Source organism: Acomys russatus, chromosome 10 (genome assembly GCF_903995435.1).
Source record: "Acomys russatus chromosome 10, mAcoRus1.1, whole genome shotgun sequence".
Classification (NCBI taxonomy): Eukaryota; Metazoa; Chordata; class Mammalia; order Rodentia; family Muridae; genus Acomys; species Acomys russatus.
The window spans coordinates 34,182,085-34,204,545 of record NC_067146.1 but is presented as its reverse complement, the minus strand read 5'-3'; the positions used below and the strand labels follow the sequence as shown (position 1 = coordinate 34,204,545).

General features: G+C 41.5%; 1 protein-coding gene across 1 annotated transcript in view; it reads left to right on the top strand.

The window, feature by feature from the left end:
• Ppp1r9a (protein phosphatase 1 regulatory subunit 9A) overlaps positions 1-22,461 on the top strand; it is a 125,457-nt gene that overhangs the window by 92,325 nt on the left and 10,671 nt on the right. The window contains exon 11 of the mRNA XM_051151481.1: positions 4,876-5,033. Within this exon, the coding sequence (XP_051007438.1) occupies positions 4,876-5,033 (158 nt within the window). The remainder of the gene's footprint in view (positions 1-4,875; positions 5,034-22,461) is intronic.

Genomic DNA, 22,461 nt, shown 5'->3' with positions numbered 1-22,461 from the left:
AACAATGCAGTGATTGTATTCTGCCGTTATCATTCCCACTTTGCAGTGGAGGATCCTCAGGGACCTCTGAGAGGTTAGGTAAATTGCCCAATTTTATGGCATGGCAGCTCATCCGGATTTGAGCTGTAGGTCTGTTCTCATAGTGACTATCTCACACTCCCTCTCTGAAACGCTTAAACCTACCACCTGAATGCAATTATGCGTCAGCCCCCAATCCCGAAGGGTCCATCTTTTATGAACTTGCAGTGACTCTGAATAATATACAGATACCGTTTAAGTTTCAAAATGCCACCAAGTGCCTCATTATGCCCAGCATTTTAGATGACAATAGCAGGAGCCAGGTAGGACTTTTTGAGGGGCTCAGGGCATAGCAGAGTGCATTACTATGCATCTCCATTCCTGCTCTCCTTGTTGCCTGGGTCTGACACCTCCCCCCCCCCCCCTCAGCAGCTTTCCATTTACGTCAAAAACAACGTCAATCCGGGGGGGCGGGGAACAAATTACCAACAGCATTGCTGTAGAGAACTGGCCTCTGTGTTATATCATACATAGCATCCTAATTTCATAGAGCATTTTCATATCCAGCCACTTGAATCCATTAAGTTCTTTTAAAGGATTCAATTTAAAGCAATATTGAAACTAGTCCTGAGATGCAGGTACAGCCGTGCCCCGCCCACTCAAAGTCCTATCATTAGCTCCTGACTGGAAGGTCTCCGAATGCATCCCTCTCTATTGATCCATTCAAGGCTGCGCCACGTTTGTATTTCTACCTGCATTTGAGTCAGTGGTGCGCTGCTTCACAGATGGGGGCTCCAAAGGAAAGAATAAATCAGAGAGCAGAAGAGAAAAAAGCAATTTTCCTCTGTCTTGTGAACAGCAAAACAAGATGCCCCAGAAGGAAGAGAAAAAAGGAGGCCCGAGGCCTGGGCCTGTGGGACGGTGTTACCATAGAAATGAGAGTCTCTATTAAGAAGGAGTGACAAACATGGTCACCTAAGCCCTTCTGTCTCACAGCACATAACTTAGAAACTGAGCCAGGTGGATTTCCTGTGCCACACTGCCATCACCCAAAATGACAGCTAATTTTTTTTTGGATAAGAATTTTATTCCTGGGATATATACAAAGCCAAGTAAAATACCCGAGACTTTTTTTCCCAGATGTGCCATGCTTCTGTGGGTTTGCAGGGTTACACTTGGACATATATTTCTGTTTAGAACCTAAAGTAGAAAAGGAATGCTTGTGGCAGGCACAAGACTGCTCATGATGTTCACTTCCAGACAGAAGAGTGACCTTGTAGAAGGAGCGTGGACCTCTACACCAAAGTTCTGTCTAGATTGTTTCACCGACTAACTGTATAACTGTATAACTCAAGTTAGTGTACAGGTGAGAGCCCCACTCTTCTTTTATGAGAAATAGAGTTGGCCAGAATCCCAAGATTCCTTTGAATTGTAAGACTGTGATTCTTAAATCAGAGAGTGGAGGAAGATAGCATGTAATGGACGATGGACACACAATGCAGATACGTGGCTACTCAGAAGCCGGTGTCTAATAGTTGCAAGGCTCCTTCCTGCCTGTCCTTATGCATCTTCTTGTAGACAGTGTTTCTGCTAGATTCCCCCCGTGTGAGTGCTATTCATGTGACGGTTCTCAGCACCACTCCACTCTTCTGATTCTTTTTTTAAAAAAAAATTCTCTTTTCAGGGTGGAAAATAAATTACTAGTTTGAAATTCATAATCTCTGAAAGAAAGTGTCTCTGATACTTGCTTTCAGACTCTCAAAAGTTGTTCATTGTGGGCAATGCACTGTCGGCCACTCGGGTAGCAGATTTGAAGCACTGCCTTTTAGGCTTAGCTAAGTGCATCTTTTCCTAGATATAACTGCGTGTGTATGTTCAACCAGTTTAGGCTGATGAAGGGATGCTGATGCAGATGTTCCATATTGCCACTTAGGGTTGTCCAGCAGCTGGACTTGACAGGCTACGCCATACTAACTGGTCTCCACAGTGTTATACCTGCTAGTACGTCCTTCTCAATTCTCCTCACTACATTTGCTTCTGCAGTCCTGTAGGTGGGATTTATGGCGTGTTTAAAAGCCAGGATTCTATTGCCCATTGAACCATATCTGCACAAACAGGATATGCATGTTCTTTGGGTACCTTTTGTCGTCTACTCACCAAAGTTGTCACCAAGCCATCTGTGAGGGAGTCTGTCTTTAGCATTCAACAAGTCTTCCCTTTCCCACGGTCTCTAATAAACATGGAATAGATAGATCCTGGAGAGCTGAATTTCTTCAACCGGTCCCAGCACACATGATCTCATAACTTTTAAAGCGCATCTCTGTGGTATTAAAATCTTGCAGTATTGACTTTTCAACAGTAGGTAAATTGTAGCGGATAGCCAGTAGCCTGGGAGATAGAACACTAGAACAATCCAAACAGTTCATCAGCTAGCTCTGCAGAGGAGGGCAAGCTACTCTTAATTTTCTGAGCTTCAGAAGAGGAAACAACCTGCTTGCTTGTTTTCTCATGGGTCTATAATGAGGAACAAACAAGGTGGAGCGAGTGCCAGTGCTTTGCATTACAGAGCATACAGTCCAACATTGAGACAGACAAGATGGAAGACGTGCATGAGCGGTTGCATTTTTAATTATATTATTGTTTTCATCTGGGTGGTATTCTGCATTTTTATGTGTAAACAGAGATTGTAAGGTTGCCTTTCTCCCAATTATCACAACTAATGAACTCTTAATAGGCAGCTGCAAATATAGATTTTCTTGGAGAGAAGAAATTAAAGTGACGAGGGCGACCCTTTTTCCTCCGTCGGCATGTGAAAAAGGAAGGCCACTAATGAGAAAACATCTAGTTGCTCTTTGTGTCCGCTCTGGCGGCCTGACTTCTCTAAGTGCTCGAGGGTAGGAAATGAAAAGTTGTCTGTAAATTGTGTCACTCGGCCACACGTCTCCTGAGCAAAAGTACACTGAATTTTTATTTGTTAGTGCATGCCAAGTGCTCAGTTTTATAAGTCAGGGAGAAACCACCTGAGGTCCTTCTAATGTTTATGTTTTATAATTTGTTCAGAGCACATCCTTAAAACAGTGCTATAAAAAAGATATCGCCTGGCGTAATGATGGTTGTAAGAAATTGTTTTCTATTAATACAAGTGTGTATTAGTTTTCTATAACTGAGTTATTTGCTTATTTTTAAGAATTTAAATCCAGGCTCACCTAATTAATTCCTTTTTTCATTTATTTTATTTTATTTTTTAAATAACTTATTCATATTATATCCCAATTATTATACCCTCACTTGTATCTTCCTGGTCTCCCCTCTCTCCCTCTTTCACACCGTATTCCCTTCCAGTAGACCTGTGACAGAAGGGGACCTCCTCCCCCACTATATGACCACAACCTCTCAGGTCTCATCCAGATAGCTTACTTCCCCTCAGGGCAAACAGGCTAATTAATTTCTTGAAAGTGACTGTCATCTTAAAAATATGAGATGGAGTTCATTGCCAAACTATTTTATTTACAGTAAAAGATCGCATATATCTATATAAAGAGTAGTTCCACTCCAAAATGCTTTTTTACTCAGTGTTCATACACTGCTACCCCAATCCGATATTCATAGCTCAACTTCCTCAGCCTCGTATACCCTAACTATATTACAAATGCTAAGAACCAGCTAAGAAGGAGCACATGGATGCTCTTGGCAGTTACTTCTCCTCCCCTTCCACCTGTCTTCATCCGTTATTGGGTTTCAGGCTTACTGACAGAGGCTCACATAGGATGGCTTTGAATTCAGAGTGGTATTCACACCTTAGCCTCCTAAGGGCTGGGATGACAGTCAAGTCCTGTCATACCCAACTGCTGTCACTGTCATTTTTATCTGTTTATTTCACTCTGTTTCTTCCCTCCTTCCATCTCACTTTCTCTGTTTCTCTTCAAGTCCTTTTTGTTTTTAGGTTTGTTTAATTATATGTCTGTTTTGCCTGCATATATGTGTGTGCATCACATGTGTGCCCAATGTTTGGGGAGGTACAAGGAGGGCATCTGATCCCCTGGAATGGATCTCCTGGGCCCAGATAATTGAGAGCTGCCATGCATGTGCTAAACACTGAACCTGGGCCCTCTGTGAGGACAACAAATGCTTGTTAACTGTCGAGGCACTTCTCCAACTCCTTCTCTTGAAGTCCTTTTATTTTAAGATGTGAACATTTTCCTGTGGAAAACTAATATAGTTTGTGGTGAGAGGAGGAGGTATTCAGAGAAACAAATGAAAAATAGCTTGAAAGGCAACCTGGAAACTAGTGCTAGAATGTGGCATCTTTATCTGTCTGTTCATAGTGCCCTGAGTTGCACACTTGAGGTAGTTCAGCTATTTGTCTGTTTATGTGGCCACGCCTTCTTCTAAGGAAACAGAATTACCCTAAATTTGCTGGGATTAAGCAGATTTTCTCTTATTTTTTTTTTTTAAGCAGACTTCAAAGGGAAACAAGTTAGATATTCAGACATTATCAAGACCAAAGTGGCTCAGCCTTTTAGTGAATTTCTGTGCTTATGATCACCTGTTACCCACACTTGATCTTGGCAATTGGACTTCATCCGTAGAGTTTCTAGGTCTCTTGTAACTGTGATCATCAAATGTCCCAACATGTGTGTCCATAAGCAAATTCCAACCTCCGCTTTTTATAATTGCGTTGCAGAGAGTCTTTATGCTCTCTTGTCACCTGTGGAGCATTAGAAAAGCTGGAAAAATTGTCACCTGCCCCCCCCCCCCTTGTCACTGATAACCAGTGACTGGGTCTCAGTGTCTGTGGTCTCTTCCTATGGTCTCCAGCATTCTCTCTCACTGATTATGTCACACTACTCTTCCTAGACTTGAATGAAGCAGTCCCAGAGACAGAGCGCCTGGATTCGAAAGCGCTGAAAACTCGGGCTCAGCTCTCAGTAAAGAATAGGCGCCAGAGGCCCACGAGGACAAGGCTCTATGACAGTGTCAGCTCAACTGATGGGGAGGACAGCCTGGAGCGGAAGGTGAGCTATCGGACTGGTGCCGCCACTGTCGTGACGTGATAGCTATGTTACTAATAGAGTTTGCATCTTACTTGGAAAGAACTGCCTTCTGTATTCAGCTTGCTTGTTGCTGTCATTTGAATTATTTTCTCTATCCATTCCCAAGGTAGCCAAAAAGCATTATACTGCTGTATTTCATGGTGGTGCCTTTGATATTCAGCTTTTAATCTAGTTGTTTAAGTCTAGTGGGAAACAGTGAACATCCAAGTAACCGTTTCTACATGTCTCAGGTGCCTGTGTTAGCTGCATTGTTTGTTTAGTGAGTAGTTGTGAACTAGCATTCTCAACGGTAAGCCAGCGAACAGAAGTTCCCTTCCCTGAGAAAAGGCCAGGCCATTTCAGAGTAAATGCTACACAGCACTGATACTCGAAGGCATAATTTGCTCTGTAATCTCTTACACCAGCAACCTTCAGGCAGGTTCTATAACCACCTATGTTACCAAATCGCTTCTGCCCAAGGCTTGGAGAGTTTCTTGTCCAGAGTCAGAGTCTGGTGTCGCACTCCTCACCCCTGTGGCTAGCCATAGGGCCTTCTCACCTCACCACCTGACTGAGTCTCAAGAAGGATCACAGCAGCCGGAAACGGACCCTTTCTCCTCGGTCTCGGAAGACACTTCACCTTCCTTGCCTTCAAAATCTGACCACGATACAGAAGACTCTCCTTGCCGCCTCCAAGCCACCAAGAAAACATTACAAGAAAGAGGTATTTACATTTTGCTTTGTTTTTCCACTTTTGTTTGCTCTGATATCACTAATACTTCCAGTTGTATGCTATGTAGTAGAAGTTTCTCAGAGGCATGGATCTTTTCAGTACTGGTTTCCTTTTGTCTTAGGGCATGAGAGAGTTCCCGCTTCCATGTTTTTAGTTTTGCCTGTCAGTTTTATCCTTATATCCCTTTAGCTTTCTCCCAAATTGACTATTAAGGGGATGTTCTGGAAACTGTCTAAAGGTTGTGTACACTAGAACCTGGAGTGTCCATGAACACTAACATAAGAGCCACATGAGGGGAGCTGTAAGGATCCAGGGATGTAAGCCCTTACCAACTGATGGATTGTTATTTAAATATATTTCCCAGAACTGACTGTGATGCTAACTATTATCATATTCGTGATAATGATTAACATTGCAGTGTGTGTGGCAGGTTAGCAGTGGTGAGGATGAACACAGAGCAGGTAGCCCTGATCAAAACAGACTCACCTAGCTAAGCTTGGACTTCAAAGTAGTGTTTATAGACTTGACTTTTAAAGATATTTCTTTGTATTTTATGTGCATGATGCTTTACCTGCTGCAGGTATGTGTGTGCATTGCCCTCAAAGGTTGCAAGGGGACATCACCTGGAGTTCTAGCTGGTTGTGGGCCAACATGTGGGTGCAGGGAATTGAACCCAGGTCCTCTTCAAGAGCAGCCAGTGCTCCTAACTACTGAGCCACCTCTCAGGCTCCCATACTTGTCTTTTAGTCATTTATTTTAGGATGTAAAAGCAATAAATCTGTGCTTAGATAAGTTGAACAATGAAGAGAAGTATAAAGCATGAAATTTCCCCTTTTACATTACATGTGGTTTATTTGTTTATAGTAACAGAGGAATATTGGTTGTGTTAATTTTTATATAAGCAATTTAATTTATACTACAAACAGAACATAAATTATTTTGATGTATAGATGCTTTGGTTTATATACTTGCATTTTTTACAAAAATGCACTCTTACTAATCAATGTCTCTAACACTTTGTTTTACAAATAATATTTTATTAGTACCTTTCCAGGAATATTTACATCTATATTTAAATAACAATAAGTCCACATATGTGTAACTAAGTGAAGCCCTGTATCTGTCTATTAAGAATTATATACAAAATTATATATAATATATACAACATATATTAAGAAATATATTCATAGAAGAAACTGGAGAGATGGTTCAGTTGATAATGCTTGCCACCCAGACATGTGGACCCAATGGCTGATTCCCAGCATCTAAGTAAAGGCTGGTCATGGTGACATATCTGGGATGACAGGGCTAAGGGCTGGGCAGGTTGAGTGAATACAGACATATCTCTGGAGCTCAGTGGCCAGCCTAGGCAGCCAAGCTGGTGACCTCCATGTTCAATGATCCACGCTATCTGAATAGAGAAGGTGGAGAGCAACTGAAGACATTTGACCTCAGTGTCTGGCATCCACATGCACACACAGGCAAAAGGAGCAATCAGGGCGACACTGCTGTGTGATTAAAAAAAAAAAACTAGTAACACAGACAAGTGATTTGCATGGGTTTATGTAATGAACCCATACAGCAGCAAATTGAGTAAACTATACAAATATAACTATGAATCTCTAGGACAAGACATCAAGAGGCCAAAGAAGTGCCGGGCGTGGTGGCGCACGCCTTTAATCCCAGCACTCGGGAGGCAGTGGCAGGCGGATCGCTGTGAGTTCGAGGCCAGCCTGGTCTACAAAGTGAGTCCAGGATGGCCAAGGCTACACAGAGAGACCCTGTCTCGAAAAACCAAAAAAAAAAAAAAAAAAAAAGAGGCCAAAGAAGATGATATGAGCTACCTAATCATATCTATAGAGAGCAAAGATACCAGATTATTTAGAGGTATACATACGATTTTAGGTTATAAATAGAAATGGCAAAGTCGGCTGTCTGGGGCCGAGGGGGGTCAGGAAGTGGCACTGGGAAAAAGCAGGGAGATCCTATTCCATACGTTACAGTGGAGGGAAGGATAGCAACAGGCTGTTCTGCCGACTTCTACCAACACTTTACGCCTAGGACACACATAGTCTGGATTTCACCTGTCATAAGCACTGAACATACAAAGTTAATGGGTACTCTTTCAGCATTCAAGAAACTCCAAAGAACTGATTCTTTTTTAAAAAGTGAAAAGCAGACCGAGGAAATCAGCTCTCCATTCCCTGAACAGGAGGTTTATATGATGTGAAAGGGAGAGCAGGTTCACCAGTGATCAGAGAGATGAGATGCACCTCACTCGTGCACTGTGGGTACAGCTGCGCATCCCTGCACACTGTGAAGCTCCCTGAGCGTTGTCTCTGCCAGACCATAAATGACAAGCTTCCTATGGGTGCCTGCGAGCATGGAAACCCAGCTTACTCTGTGGTCCACAGCGCTTGGTGACTTGTGGTCAGCATTGGGGTTCTTCAGGGCCACTCTCCTGGGTTTCCTTGCTTCAGCCTGTCAGCTGCTAGAGTCACCTTTCAAAGACCGGGCCTGCGCACAGCTAGCTCTTCAGAGACTGCCTGTAAGGCAGACACTGAGTGCTCTCGGCGCAGAACACTAGTGGTGGCAAGAATATTCTGTGAGGCCCACTAAACAATCAGACAGGATTGTCATGTTGGTGAACAGCTTAGCTTGACTGTGATGTTGGGTTCCTTCCAAAAGAATTAGTGGGTTAAAAACTTTCATCAATTAAAGCATAGTTTAAATCCTGTGATAGGACCTTTGTAGAGCCAGACTTCCGGTAACCCCTGCACCTGCTCCTAAGCGCACACAGGCCATTGTTGGGAGAAGCCCAAAGCAGAAGCTCAGTCCTTGGAGCTGCTAATGCTTGGAGCCCCACCGTGTGAGTCTGCCTTATAGGGTAGGGTTGTTGTTTGACTTGTTGTATTTAGTCGTTTGCAGTGCTGGAGATTGAGAGCAGAGCCGTGCAGAGGCCAGGCGAGCATTCTGCCTTTGTGTCCTGATCCAACATCTTGCTATGATGGTCAGAGAATGATCTCTGACCCATGAAGACTCAGGGGGACTTGAAAAAGCAGCTCCGTCTTCAGTCTGGGTTTACTCTGCCTTTTTCTTCTAACTGATGACTGTTTTGAAGTTGGCAGAAGAGTACTCTGCAGATGTGAAGTGTGCTTCATGAGCCCTTGGCAGTAACACGGCAGGAGAATGACAACTTCTCCATTTCCACAGTGCTGCTTTGTTTGCACTGTGTCTCCTTTGAAATTAACTGGGACCATAGAAGATAGACAGGCCATTTCTTTCTCTGGAGACCAAGATCTTGGGCTTTCCCTTCTTCACTTCTCCTGAGCTGACCAGACTGCCGGGTAACTGAACAGAGCAGCTCACCGGAAGTTTCTGCAGTACTAGCTTTGTCAACAGACAACTGAGACAGCTGCTGTATCATACTGTCTTGATTGGAGTTTCTAGTGGTGAATCAAAAACCATGACCAAAAGCAATTTGGGGAGGAAAGGGTTTATGTCAGACAACAGTGCATTGTCCAGGGAAGTCAGGGCAGGAGACATAGGACACGCATCTAGAGGCAGGAACTGATGCACATGCTACGGAGGAGTGCTACTCACTGGTTTACAATCAATGTTATCTCCCAAACTCCTACAAAACAGCCCACCAAGCTCTCAACAGCAATGGCGTTCCTTCCACAGTCCTCCCAAAACCAACACGGACAGGTCTGTCACAGCAATACCTCATCCAGATGTAGTCAAGGTGACAAGACTAGCCATCACATTCTAACTGACCCCATAAGACTGGTGTTGGCACCTCATTTTTTTTTCCTTTTTCCTTGTTAAAAGGCAGTGTAGGTGGTGGTGGCACACACCTTTAATCCCAGCACTTGGGAGGCAGAGGCAGGCGGATCTCTGTGAGTTCGAGAGCAGCCTGGTCAACAGAGTGAGCTCCAGGACAGCCAAGGCTACACAGAAAACCCTGTCTCAAAAAACAAAACAAAACAAAAAACCAGTTTGTAGCCTAGAGTTTCCCTTGCCTTCGTGTTCTCTCCCATTTATTCCCGTGTTCACTGCACAGTTGCCAAGGACCTAATCTGCACCTAGATGTATCTTCGGTGATAATCACAAGTGCGTTCCTTCCCTCAGGGGGTTCCATGCTAGCGTCTGCGTCCGCCATACGCTCTTCTGTGTGTTCTCAGGGTTAGGGTCTTGTGTGTGCTTCTGCTGTTCACGTTCATTCTGTCCCCTCTCCCACCCAGGCTGGTTTTGTGGCATACTTGTCCTCTCTGGGACCCCTTGACCCCCCACAATCAACGTGCAGGAAAGCACTTCACTTTCTTGGCACTCTCTTCTCAGGTTCTCCACACCGTGGAAGATGTCACACAGAGACCTCTCACCCACTGGCCCGAGGAACTAGGGTTCTGAACTTCAGGTTACCAGATCCCCAATTTCAGTAATATACACGCATCTGATCAGGTTCAGAGTGCTGGCTCATGCTTCTAAAACTTTGAAAACATCCCATACCAAGATAGTCCTTCCCTGGCTTACTTTGGGAGGATCCGCTGACGTAGTCATTCACAGACATTCTTCATTGCGTTCCCTCCTAGGTGGAAGATGCAAAAGTGGGAAGCTACTCAGTGGTCATTGAACTAGAATCAGATTAACTGTGTTCACAGAGTGTGCAATGGTGTGCTGACACCTGCCCCTTGCACTAATGCTTTCTCACATGCCTCAGGGTTTCCAGCCAGTTCCAAATAAACAGACCTGAGTGTCATTCAAACATTAAGGAAATCCCATGCTCTCTTGTGATGAGATCGCCAAGGCTGATCCAACAGAGGCCAGTGGAATGGTATGCTCCTTCATTGAAATAAAACTGAGCATAAGGCTCTGCAGCTCCTTGCATTCCTTGCTGTATGAGACAGATGCACTCACTGAGCTGGACCTAAGAATTCCGGTGTGGCTAACCTCTGGCTCCCTCGGGGTATGGCCTTTAGCCATCACTGGCTTCTCAGGGAAAGAACTAAAGGGGCTTTGTGGTGCTCCCAGGTACAGACTGGACTTCATGTTTACAGTCTTGGCTAGCACTGCACCCAGCATAAATTTCACCTCCTTAATTTGGACCTGGGCCACGTATGCCACATTCCACGGTGGTTTTCTCTATTACTCCTGCCCCTATCCCTTTGTGTAGAGTGGCTGACTCAATAGTTAAGTGCATGGCAATGTCTTCTTACTTACCTTACTCCCTTTGGTCTTGCTGGTTTCTCAGAAAGAACATGGCAAATAACTGGTGCTCGGAAAGTGCCTGGATGCATGTCTAAGTTTGACTCTTTACGGTCACCCAGATGGGCTTTCCAGCCAAAACCAACAGCCACCTGTTTTGCCAGGGAAGTCTTACTAGAATGCAGTCACAGTTTTCCAGCCACACAGCATCCCTTCAAGCTGTCATGGAGCAGCAGGGTGATTAAGAGAGAGACTGAACATCTTCCTAACATAAAATGTAAAATATTGACTCTCTGGCCCATTGTGGGGGTAGGGGTAAAGAGGGAAAGAGGTACAGTGGGGAAGGGGAGCATCTTCCTGATTGCTGGCCTAGAAGTGTGCTTCATCTCACTCACCACTGATTTATGAACTCTGGAGATGGCTTAGTCACTGGATGCCAGTAGACTTTCAGTCTATTGAGTTACTCACAAAGGTAGTTAATACGACCCGTGTTTTATTGCAACTCTAAGGAGAGCCCTCTGGTTACCCTACTGGAATTAGGAGTTCCCTGAGTGTGTCCATGCCTCAATTGCATGTCATCATTTTCCCTCGTATTTGAGAAACATCAGTAGAAATGGAGACAGGAGGAATCCCATGAGCTCTGCCTAACTGAGTTACCTGTAACTGAATGACAGTTAACTTAGCAGACCCAAAAATGGTGTTCCCTCCAGAGGGTTGTAAAACAGGATTCTGGACCATAAGAGGCAAGGAAATGCTTCCTTTCTGCTGCCACATCCTTAGACTCAGATTTTATCTCTAGAATTACATAGCAATGAGGCTTCATCCAGTCAATATTAACTGCAGTAAGTTAAGATTCACTATCAATTTCCTACTCAACTTTAAAGGTTAGCATTCCAAATTTCTGTGTGACCTTTAGCACACTGCCAGTCATGCAGCATTTTAAGAAACTTTTGTGGAGTTAATATCCTCCTAACTGGAACACAGTTTTTCAAAATCTTTTCACAATTCCCTTCTTTTTTATATATATTTTATTTTTCTTTTTTACATATACATTTATATTATTACACATACATACAATAAACTACATTCAGCAAGAAGAACCACAAAACAATCAGGAATTATATAAATGTTACATTCATAGTGTTTTGGCTATTGGTACTTGGCAACCTTGGAGAAAACATCTTTCCTATCCCGGTGAGTGTAAAATTCTGAATGAAAATCAATATCTATCATATCTCATCTCTATTAACTTAAGACATCTCTCTAGATCTAAAAACATCTTAACCCCTAAACAACTAAGCTTAATTATAAGACTAAACTATCTGGTCTTGAACCCCATCAGAGACTTGAGAAGAAATAAAGCTTAATTACCTGAGTGAACCAGAAGTGCAAGTTAGCAGCTTCCAAAATTAAAAAATGACAAAGACAGTCTACAGTCACCCAAAACTCTCTGTAACATTGGAGCATCATCTTTAGCCTTCTAGCCCAATATATCTGACAGACATATTTGAGAGACAGGAGCTATTGGGGACTTGCTTACTCTGTCTTGGCAGAGTTTGGCCATTGACTCTGCCTACATCCAAAGCTTGCCCATTTTTAGGCAGAATTCTGTCTGTGGTAGAAACGAGGACATTTTGCCCAGGGGCTGGTTTGTCACATTTGAAGCCATCTCCATAAGGAGGTTCTTTGATGCTCATTATCTTCTTTGATGTAGGCTGCGTGTTGCCAGGAGTTAACCTGTCTTATTGTCAAAGAATTGTTAAAATAATAAAATCAAAACATCTTTAAATGTCAGTTCTCTGAGGTTTTTTGAAGACCTTACCTATTTTATCTTATCTATCTATAGAATCATATCTATCTATTAAACCTAGTATGTATATTCTTGTGATAAAAATAGACTAGTAATCGACATAATCAGGAGTTGATCAACTAACAATTAACTTGTATTACTTAATTATCCTAAACAGCCTACAATAACACTTTCAGAGTATTGGAAGTAAACCTTGTATTATAATTGACTTGTATGGGTACAATACCTCATATTAGAGTAGAAATGTATATAATGTGTGTGAAGAAAATATTAAATTTGAATTCTGTACCAATGTATCAAAATTAAACTTTTCATCAATATACAAAATTCTATAATGATGAATTAAAAATAACTTTATTTGTGAGTAACAATTAAAGGCTTAAGTTGAGGAGTAGATTATATAATCTATTTTTTGTCCTATCATCCCTATATATTTCTATATGCCCCTTTCTGTCTTTTCAACCCCTATCTCTATACCTAAGAAAGAAAGATAAAGTAAAAGAGTGACATCCCAGAGCCCAACCTCATTTTCTCTCTGAATAAGACCAATAATAACTTATAACCAATTACCATTGAAAATAAACATCTATAGCCCAAGAAAGCAACCGAAAACCTACCCAACCCCTCCTTAAGGGAAATGGGGCATCATTCTCTTAAAAGGGTTCTTCTGGCTCATTTGGGATGAATAATATCTTTGTAGGGGCCCAAATAAAATTGGGGGAAATGGTTAAATAAGCTAGGAATAGCATTTGTGGTCCAGTTTCTAAATGTTGAGAAATTCCAGGCTTAATAGAGGTCCTGTTTGGGACAATCTGAAATGCTGGAGCAATTGGGATTGGGAACTTTCTTTGAAGCTGTCCTGGGAGCTGTCCTGCTCTTATGAGGAGCAGCAACTGAAGCACTTGGGGCGGGAGCATGAAGGATGCAGGATGTCAGCATCCAGCATGCTGAGAGGAATGAATCCTGTCAAGTCTGATCCAGTGTCAGTGTCTAGTTCTCACAAGTGTTATACAGTCCTAAAATTATAAATGTACGAGGTATGCATGATGCGCAGAACAATTAAGGCTGGTTCTCTGCCCTTGGTATGATCAGAAGAAAGACATCTATAAATCTTCATTCATGCCATACGAAGAATGGCATCTAATAATAAGTCACAGGAATTACATAACCAACAAGAAGCATTGTGTATGCATAGGCATTCATGTCTCAACCAGTCTTAGACCTGTTCCTGTGTAGTGGGATTAGAAATATATGTTACCTGTTTGTTCTGCAGTTTGAATTATTTACATCGCGGTTGTAACTCCCTCCCTCATCCCCTCTTCCTCCCTCCCCTAGTCCTCAAAAAAGGGAACCCTCTTACCTAACATCTGAATTCAGCCTATCAAGTCTCATCTGTAGTACCTTTACTCTCTTCCTCTGTAGCCTGGCAAGGCCGCCCCACCAGGGGGAACTCATCAACATTGGGGGGCCAGAGTACATGTCTGAAATAGTCCCTACTCCCCATATTGTGGGACCCACAAGGAGACTGTGCTGCCTATCTACTACACCTGAGCAGAGGGTCCAGGTCCTCACCATGCATGGTCCTTGGTTAGTGCATCAGTCTCTGTGTTGGAGTGTGGTTATCCTGCATTATGTGGGTAATATCCACTTATAAGTGAGTATACACCATGCCTGTCTTTCTGGGTCTGGATTTGCCTGAAAATTCCAAGATTTCCTTATTTTTAAAAGCTGAGTAGTATTCCGTTGTGTAAATGTACCACAGTTTCTTTATCCATTCTTCGGTTGAGGGAAATCTAGGTTTATTCTAGATTCTGGCTATTACAAATAAATCTACTATGAACATAGTGGAGCAATGTCCTTGTTGGATGGTGGAGCATCTTTCAGGTATATGCCTAGGAGTGCTATATCTGGTTCTTGGGGTAGAATTATTCCCAATTAACTAAGAAAGCACCAGATTAATTTCCAAAGTGGTTGTACAAGTTTGCACTCCCACCAGCATTGGAGGAGTGTTCCCCTGGCTCCACATCCTCACCAGCATGTGCTGCCACCTGAGTTTTTTTTTTGTTTGTTTGTTTGTTTGTTTTGTTTTTTTTTTTTATCTTAACCATTCAGATAGGTGTAAGATGGAATCTCAGAGATGTTTTGATTTGCATTTCCCTGATGGCTAGGGATGTTGAGCATCTTTAAGTGTTTCTTAGCCATTCAGTATTCCTCTGTTTAGAATTCTCTGTCTAGCTCTGTAACCCATATTTTAATATTTGTTTTGGTGGTGTTTAATTCTTGAGGTCTTTATATATTCTAGATATTAGCCCTTTGTCAGAAGTAGGAAAGATCTTTTCCCAGTCTGTAGACTGCCATTTTCTTCTGTTGATAGTGTCCTTTGCCTTCCAGAAGCTTTTCAGTTTCATGAGGTCCCACTTTTTTATTGTTGATCTGAGAGCCTGCGATGTTGGTGTTCTGTTCAGGAAGTTGTCTCCTGTGCCAATGCGTCAAGACTCTTCCCTACTTTTCTTCTAACAGATTTAGTGTGCCTCGTTTTATGTTGAGGTATTTGATTCACTTGGACTTTAGTTTTGTGCAGGCTGAAGAATATAGATCTATTTTCATGTTTCTACATGTAGCCATCCAGTTAGACCAGCACCATTTGTTGGAGATGCGATCCTTTTTCCACTATATGGATTTGGCTTTTTTGTCAAAACTCAGATGTCCATAGGTATGCAAGTTTATTTCTGAGTCTTTGATTTGATCCCACTGATCAATCAGCATGCTGTTCTTATTACTATTGCTCTATAGTACAACCTGGGATCACAGATGGAGATTCCCCCAGATGATCTTCCATTGTTCATGATTGTTTTAACTATTTTTAGGTTCTGTTTTTCCATATGAAGTTGAAAGTTGATCTTTCAAGGTCTGTAAAGAATTATGTAGGAATTTTGATGGGAATTGAGATGGCCATTTTTTTCACATTTCAAAAGTATTATTTTTTTATTACCTAAACATTTTTATATTTTTACATATACATTTAATTATTATACATATATACAATCAACTACCTATAGCAAGAAGAACCATGACACAATCAGGAATTAAATAAATGTTACATTGTTAGTGGTTTGGCTATTTGTATTTGGCAGCCTTGAAGAAAACATCTCTCCTATCTTGGTGTGTCTAAAATTCTGAAGTTGGCCATTTTTACAATGTTGATCCTCTCAATCCCTGAGCATGGGAGATCTTTCTATCTTCTGATATCTTCTTCAATTTCTTTCTTTATGTAATTTTTATGTAATTTTATGTTACTTGTGGATATTGAGAAGGGTGTAGTTTCCTTAATTTCTTTTTCAGCTCAGCTCATTTGTCATTTGTATACAGCAGGGCTACTGGTTTGTTTTTTTGTTGTTTTTCTGTTTTTTTTTGTTTTTGTTTTTTTCCCTTTTGAGTTGATTTTGTATCACGTCACCTTCCTGAAGGTGTTTATCAGCTGTGGGAGTTCCTTGGTAGAATTTTTTGGGGTCACTGATGTATACTATCATATCATCCACAGTGATAGTTTTATATCCCCATGATCTTCTTTAGTTGTCTTATTGCTCTAGTTAGGACTTCAAGTACTATATTGAAGAGTTAGGGAGAGAGTGGGCAGCCTTGTCTTACCCCTGATTTCAGCACAGTTCCTTTTATTGCTCTATTTCACAAGACCTCTTGAGTTTAGGTAGAAATACTGTGTCATTGCTGAGAATATACATGCTGTTATGTTTGGTAACTTCACACAGGAAATGCAACTAAAGTCACCATCCAAGGACTTTAAAAAGAAGAAAGGGTGAGTAAGAAAGTTTGGAAGGTAGAGTGCTGATGTGAGCAGACACACACAGAGATTCAAAGAAATGGGCTATCTCAGTGGCTGAAATGTAGGTTTCTTCTGGATAGTGAGACTAGGTGTAAAAGCCAGTAAGTTTTATCTGTCTATGGCTCTACATATTAAGTATCTTAGATGCCTCACCCTATTACTAGGGAACCACAGGCTATTCTGAGAAGATAATAAAAGGAGAAGGATTGTGAGCATGGGGGAACTGAATGGGAAGACCCTGCAGCACGGTGCTTGTGAAAAGGAAGCAGAGGCAGACTGATACGAGAGCCATGAAACTTGTGGTGATTAGATGGTACTGAGAAGAAAGGAAGCCAACACAGGACTTGTGGCTTCAGAACACACGTTTTTATCACAAAAAGAATATAAGACATTTTTATGGGAAATGTGATTAAGTTCTATTTGAATAGAAGAGGCTCTGAGTTCAGGAGAGAAGCCAGGGAAGTAGATCTGGACATTTCCATCATCTCACAAGGGACAATCAAGTGTCTTGTTGAGCAGATGACATCCAGGAAGGACTTTAGGACTCAGGTGTCAGGAGAGTATGTAGTTTGGAAAACAAGAGGCAACTTGCTGCAGCTTAAAGTTGAAGTACTTAATCTGAGTGCCTAAACTGATTGGTCACAGAAATCTTATCAAGACATTTCTAAAACCTAATGGACATGTTACATAATGCTAAATAAATAAAAATGCGAAAATATAAGGTTTGCCTCTCCTTAGCACATGCCAACCCTGTGTTGAGTTTTATGCAGACCTAACATTCTAACATCTATTAAAAAATAATTTAAATGATTTAAATGGTAAGGGGCACTATTCTTTAATCTTTCTTCATTTCAGTGTTCCTTGAAACATGCCTTGGCAAATGTGTGAGATAATGATGCAAGGTTGCCTAGCAGCAAGCTCTGTGATGGCAGGATCAAGGTTTTAGTCCTAAGATGTCCAAATAACTACAACACTAACAGGTTACAGAGTCTCTAGGAACATTGTCTCTGCTGTCCACTCATTAAAACCTCTCCCAGCTACCCATGATTCAGGAAATAATTAAGCAGACTCCTTTTCACTTTGCACTGCCCTAGCGCTTAAGAGTTCTTTAGGATTGATATGGGAGAATTCATCTCATTTGTTTCTTTGGCTTCTATTATGAGAAAATTGAAAACCTGCTTTTTAAAAAGTATCTATTAGCAACCCCCCCCCCCCCCCCCCCGCCTAGGAAGTGTCTGGTTTCTAAGTGTCACACCTATGGCTGTTCAACCCAGTTGCTGAAAGAATAATGATGCAAAAATTCGTAATAAGCATTTGAAGCAAGAAGTAGATTTGTGACACAGGCATATATCTAACTCTTGTATTTCATCATGTACACGTAAAAGAATTATTGTAATCTGCTGAGAACTATTAACCAACAGTATGAAAAACTCATAGCGAGGAATCTGTCCATGTGCTGTGCTACTTTAAGAGCTTTGGAGCTGCACTTTTGAACTGGAACTATGTGTACTGGTGTCTATTTAGATATGTGCCCTGAAGTAAACAAAAAACATAAACAAATAACCTGTGAGGTTCACTGAACCCTGTCTTAGGATGTCTATTTTCTATATATTCCATACCACAATACCTAGACATTAAAAAAACAAAACAAAACAAAACCTAAGCTAAAGGCCAACACTAGCAATTAAGAAGAATGTTGGCACACATACACACATCCGATTTAAAATACTATCTGTCATCATCCTGGATGATTGAATATGCTGAAATGTGGCACACAGCACTCTGCTGCAGACCTTCACCTGTCTTGTCAAAGGTGCGATACATGCTACTGGTAGAAGCTGGCCCCACTTTCAAACTGAACCCCATTCTTAAAGCCTTTCTTCCCATTGACATCATTTCTAGTGTCCTCTTCCCCATGGTTGCTACCCTGCAGAGTACCAGCATCATCCATGGAGGTGCAATTCAGTCAGCTCCAAGTCCTTGGAAGATTAGGATATCTCTGGTGTCATGGTTGGCCAGACAGTTGTCCTCCAACTAGCTCTTAAAAAGCAACATCAAAAGATATATTTGGCTTCTGCTTAAGAAGGTTCCCACAGCTTCTGCCTTACCCTGTACCAGAATTGGCTATGGCCCACTAGTATGGAGGAGCTTAGAAGGGAAATCTTCATTTTCAGATGCTCTCTGAAGCTTCTAGACCTTAACAGGTAATGTTTTCTGCTTGGATTTGAGACTCAACTGGTTTCTTCCGAATGCATAAAAACCTAGAACAAAAAAGCTGTGGAAGATGGAGCTCAGTCCATAAAAAGGAGCCAGAGATAGGGCCAAATCACTCCTACTCCAACTTTGAAGTAGAAATATTTATTCTTGCTGATTTCATTCATCCCCATGTGTGTGAAACTCCCATCCTCCCACTTTGCTGAATGTTCTTCATTATGGATGAGGTTTGTTGTTGTTGTTGTTGTTTTTGTTTTTGTTTTTCTGTCTTTTGGACAGGACAACCATTAGGTTCTTATACATTGAATGGTTTAGGCAAAACCATTGGATTCAGAGATATACTGACTTTTGATTTGTGCCTTAAAACATAAAAATAACTGATCTTTTTCCGTGTATCTATGTCCTAGATGATGCCAATTGTCCTAAATCACTAAGAGCATCTAGTTCATTCGTGGTACAAGGAGGAAAGATTAAGCAGAAATTTGTCGATCTGGGGTAAGCACTTACGTCTGGAAAAGTAGTTCTCCATAAGGGAAGATTAAAGGGGGTACTACCTTTCTCTCTCTGACTGTATGCTGTTATTGTAGGACGCCTTTGCGAAGGAGTCCCAACAAGGGGAAGAAATGGAAAGAAAAAGAAAAGGAAGCCAGTAGGTTTTCTGCAGGTAGCAGGTACGGGTGGGTGATTAAAAATATACATTTCTTTCTTTAGCTAATTCTGTGCCTCCTTCTACTGCTAACTAAGGTCAGTCAGTGGTCAGTGTATCTAACCCAAGTGATGGTACCAGGGTTGTGCTGAGAGGAAAATTGCACCATTATTTTATGGCTATCTTCAGTTACAGCTTTGACTGCATCCACTGGTCACTAACTGCAGAATTAGAGACATGTGAACAATTTCCTTAAGTACTAACTTAAATGCATCTCTGTGGTCTTTCAGATATATTTTAGGTTTGTTTACTTTTGGGGTTGTATTTGTTTGGTTGTTGGGTTTTGTTTTGTTTTGCTGGCCTGGCTATTCACAATATTAACTAATTCCTTTTCTCTCCCCACTTCCTCGTCTAATAGAGTGATGCTGTCATTCTATGTTTATGTAACAATGGTCACCATCTCTTTGTGAATTCAGTTGTTTAGTGAACTGACCTCTCAGTAAGGTTTTTTTTGTTGTTGTTGTTGTTTTGTTTTTTATAGAGAACTAAGTTTTGAACAGCATGTATGTCTGGGATTGAATCTCATTTCTTCTACTTCCTGCTTTTAAATCTTGGCTAAGTTGTTCAGCCATCTCGCCAGCGCTTGTTCAGCCATCTCTACCTGTTTTCTCATATGAAATCTCATAGGAATGTGATAATGGCTCTTACCTTATAAGGCTAATGTGAGGATTAAATAAGATCACATACAAAGTATTGCAAATGCTCTCTTGGTGCATAGGTGGTATTCAAAAATGATATTAATGATGATAATTTTTACTGTTATTACTTATTACTTACAAAGTGGCTTTATATTTACCAACTTAATTAAATCCTTTGAATAATCTTGGGAAGGCAGATAACAGTTAGATTTAGTTATTTTCCCTAGGTTGGACAGGAGTCAGTGAGGACCATAATGGAGCATTGCCTCCTGTCTAGACACCTCCCCAACACACTATGCCAACCCTGCTTCCCAATGCATCTAATGATGACTACATGTCTTTATAGAGTGTGGGGATAATAGTCACCCTGAGTGCTGCTCAATGCCACAGACTAAGGAAGAAACACAAAATCCTAAGAGACAAAAAGGTCACTTGCCCACGTTGTGGGTTATCCACTGTGGTTTCCTCATATGTCCTATGCCTTGTCAATAATAGTCCTTGGTAAGAAACTGGGGTTGGAAGTGAAGAGAGAGAATTCCAGATTAAATCAGTATTGCTAGTCTGGTTTTCATTTGTGTTCTACAGTGGATAAAGGGTAGAATGCACTCCATATTTCGAGAGAATCTCAAGAACACTACATGTGAGACGATAAGCAACTCAGAAGTGATTTAACTCTGAATTTTTAAAGTAAGAAGTATAAAAAATACCTGTTTTGTACCTTAAAACTAATCACTGTTGGCCATACTCAGAAAAATAATGAAGCCACTTCCTGGAGAGCAGATGCTGAGCAAAGACATAGTGCAGGGAACCTGCCTGTGAGAGGATGCTATCCTTCCTTTGATATTTCAGCAGCAGAGCAGTCTTGCCCTCTCAATTTCAAGGCTCAACCCAAGAGCAACTTAAGCACAGAAGCCTGCAGAAGAGGGAGTGTTTGAGTTACAGGTGAAAATCAAGCTGCATAAATGGTGTTGGTGGGCGCTGGTTGTATTATAGGAAAAATCATAGTGAATTGGAGGTGGTGTCACCAGTACCCTGGTTACCACAGTTATGACCATTTTTTGACCCGTACCTGGCTGCTAGCTCATCTATGTCTCTCCAGCTCTGTCTTTGTAAAATATTAATTCTTGATCCCCACTGCCTTATTGGACACAAATAATTCTACATATACCAACACCACAAAATAGTCTTCAATTAGAATTGTAATTTTATATTCATTCGTAATTATAGTCGAATTTTGGTGGGATATAAAAAGAGCTTACATAACTGAAATAGAAAAACAAGAGAAGAGAGAATTTTTCTGCTTCAGAAAAACAAATTTTGAGGTGTCAGAGCAATTGGGTAGCACAAGTCAAATCGGTTCCTGTTCTGGTATATAGGCTGTTAATGGACCCAGAACCTTATAAGACTCATTCCCAGAAGAACAGAGCTCCCCTGTAGGAGCTCGATGCATTGGATCCCTCAGGTGGGGGTCACACACATCATCAGCTGCGGGGAGCATCCAGGCGATCACAGAGAAGAACAGGGAATGTACTCTACCCCATGCAGCTTTCTCAGAAAAAAGCAGCAGACAGCCTCAGAGGGAGCTAATAATCCTATCGCTTAGGCTTTTTGTCAAGTCTCTGTTAGGTTGTTAGAATCTGTAGAGGTCATCTGCCAGTTCCAACTTATAACTGCTAGACTTGAGACAGTAAGACTTTCACTAAATTTAGTCTTGGTTGTCACATTACTTTTTCTTCCACACAGAGTTAGCTCTGCTGTGTTTCTTGTGAGGACATGATAACTCCGATACCCGAACAGTAGGAGACACACAGAGAAAATAGATGGGGATAATGATCATAATAAATAATCCCAAGGAAGAAGTGTGATTTAGTGTGCACATTCTGATTTACACCTGCATCATAGGAAAAAGCAAGTAGGAGAAGAAGCATCGGGTTACTAGAGCCTGTTAACCCTCAGAGATGCTGAACCATGGGACCAGCCATAGCCCATCCTGGACTGTAGAGAGGTGAACACTAGGCAGTGGTTAGTGAAGCATCTACGTGGAATACTGTTGAGAAGTCTCAATTTAGATCCAATGGACAACCGTGTGTGTGTGTGTGTCTGTGTGTATGCATGTGCCCAACAAGTATAGATGATGGTATGTGGAGGAAGTGACAGAGAGAAAAGATGGCTGTTACCTTTGGAAGTAAATTTGCATTTGCCTTAAAATAACGAACAGTGAAAAGAACCCTGAGATGCAATCCAAGGTGGTAAGTCCTGGCTT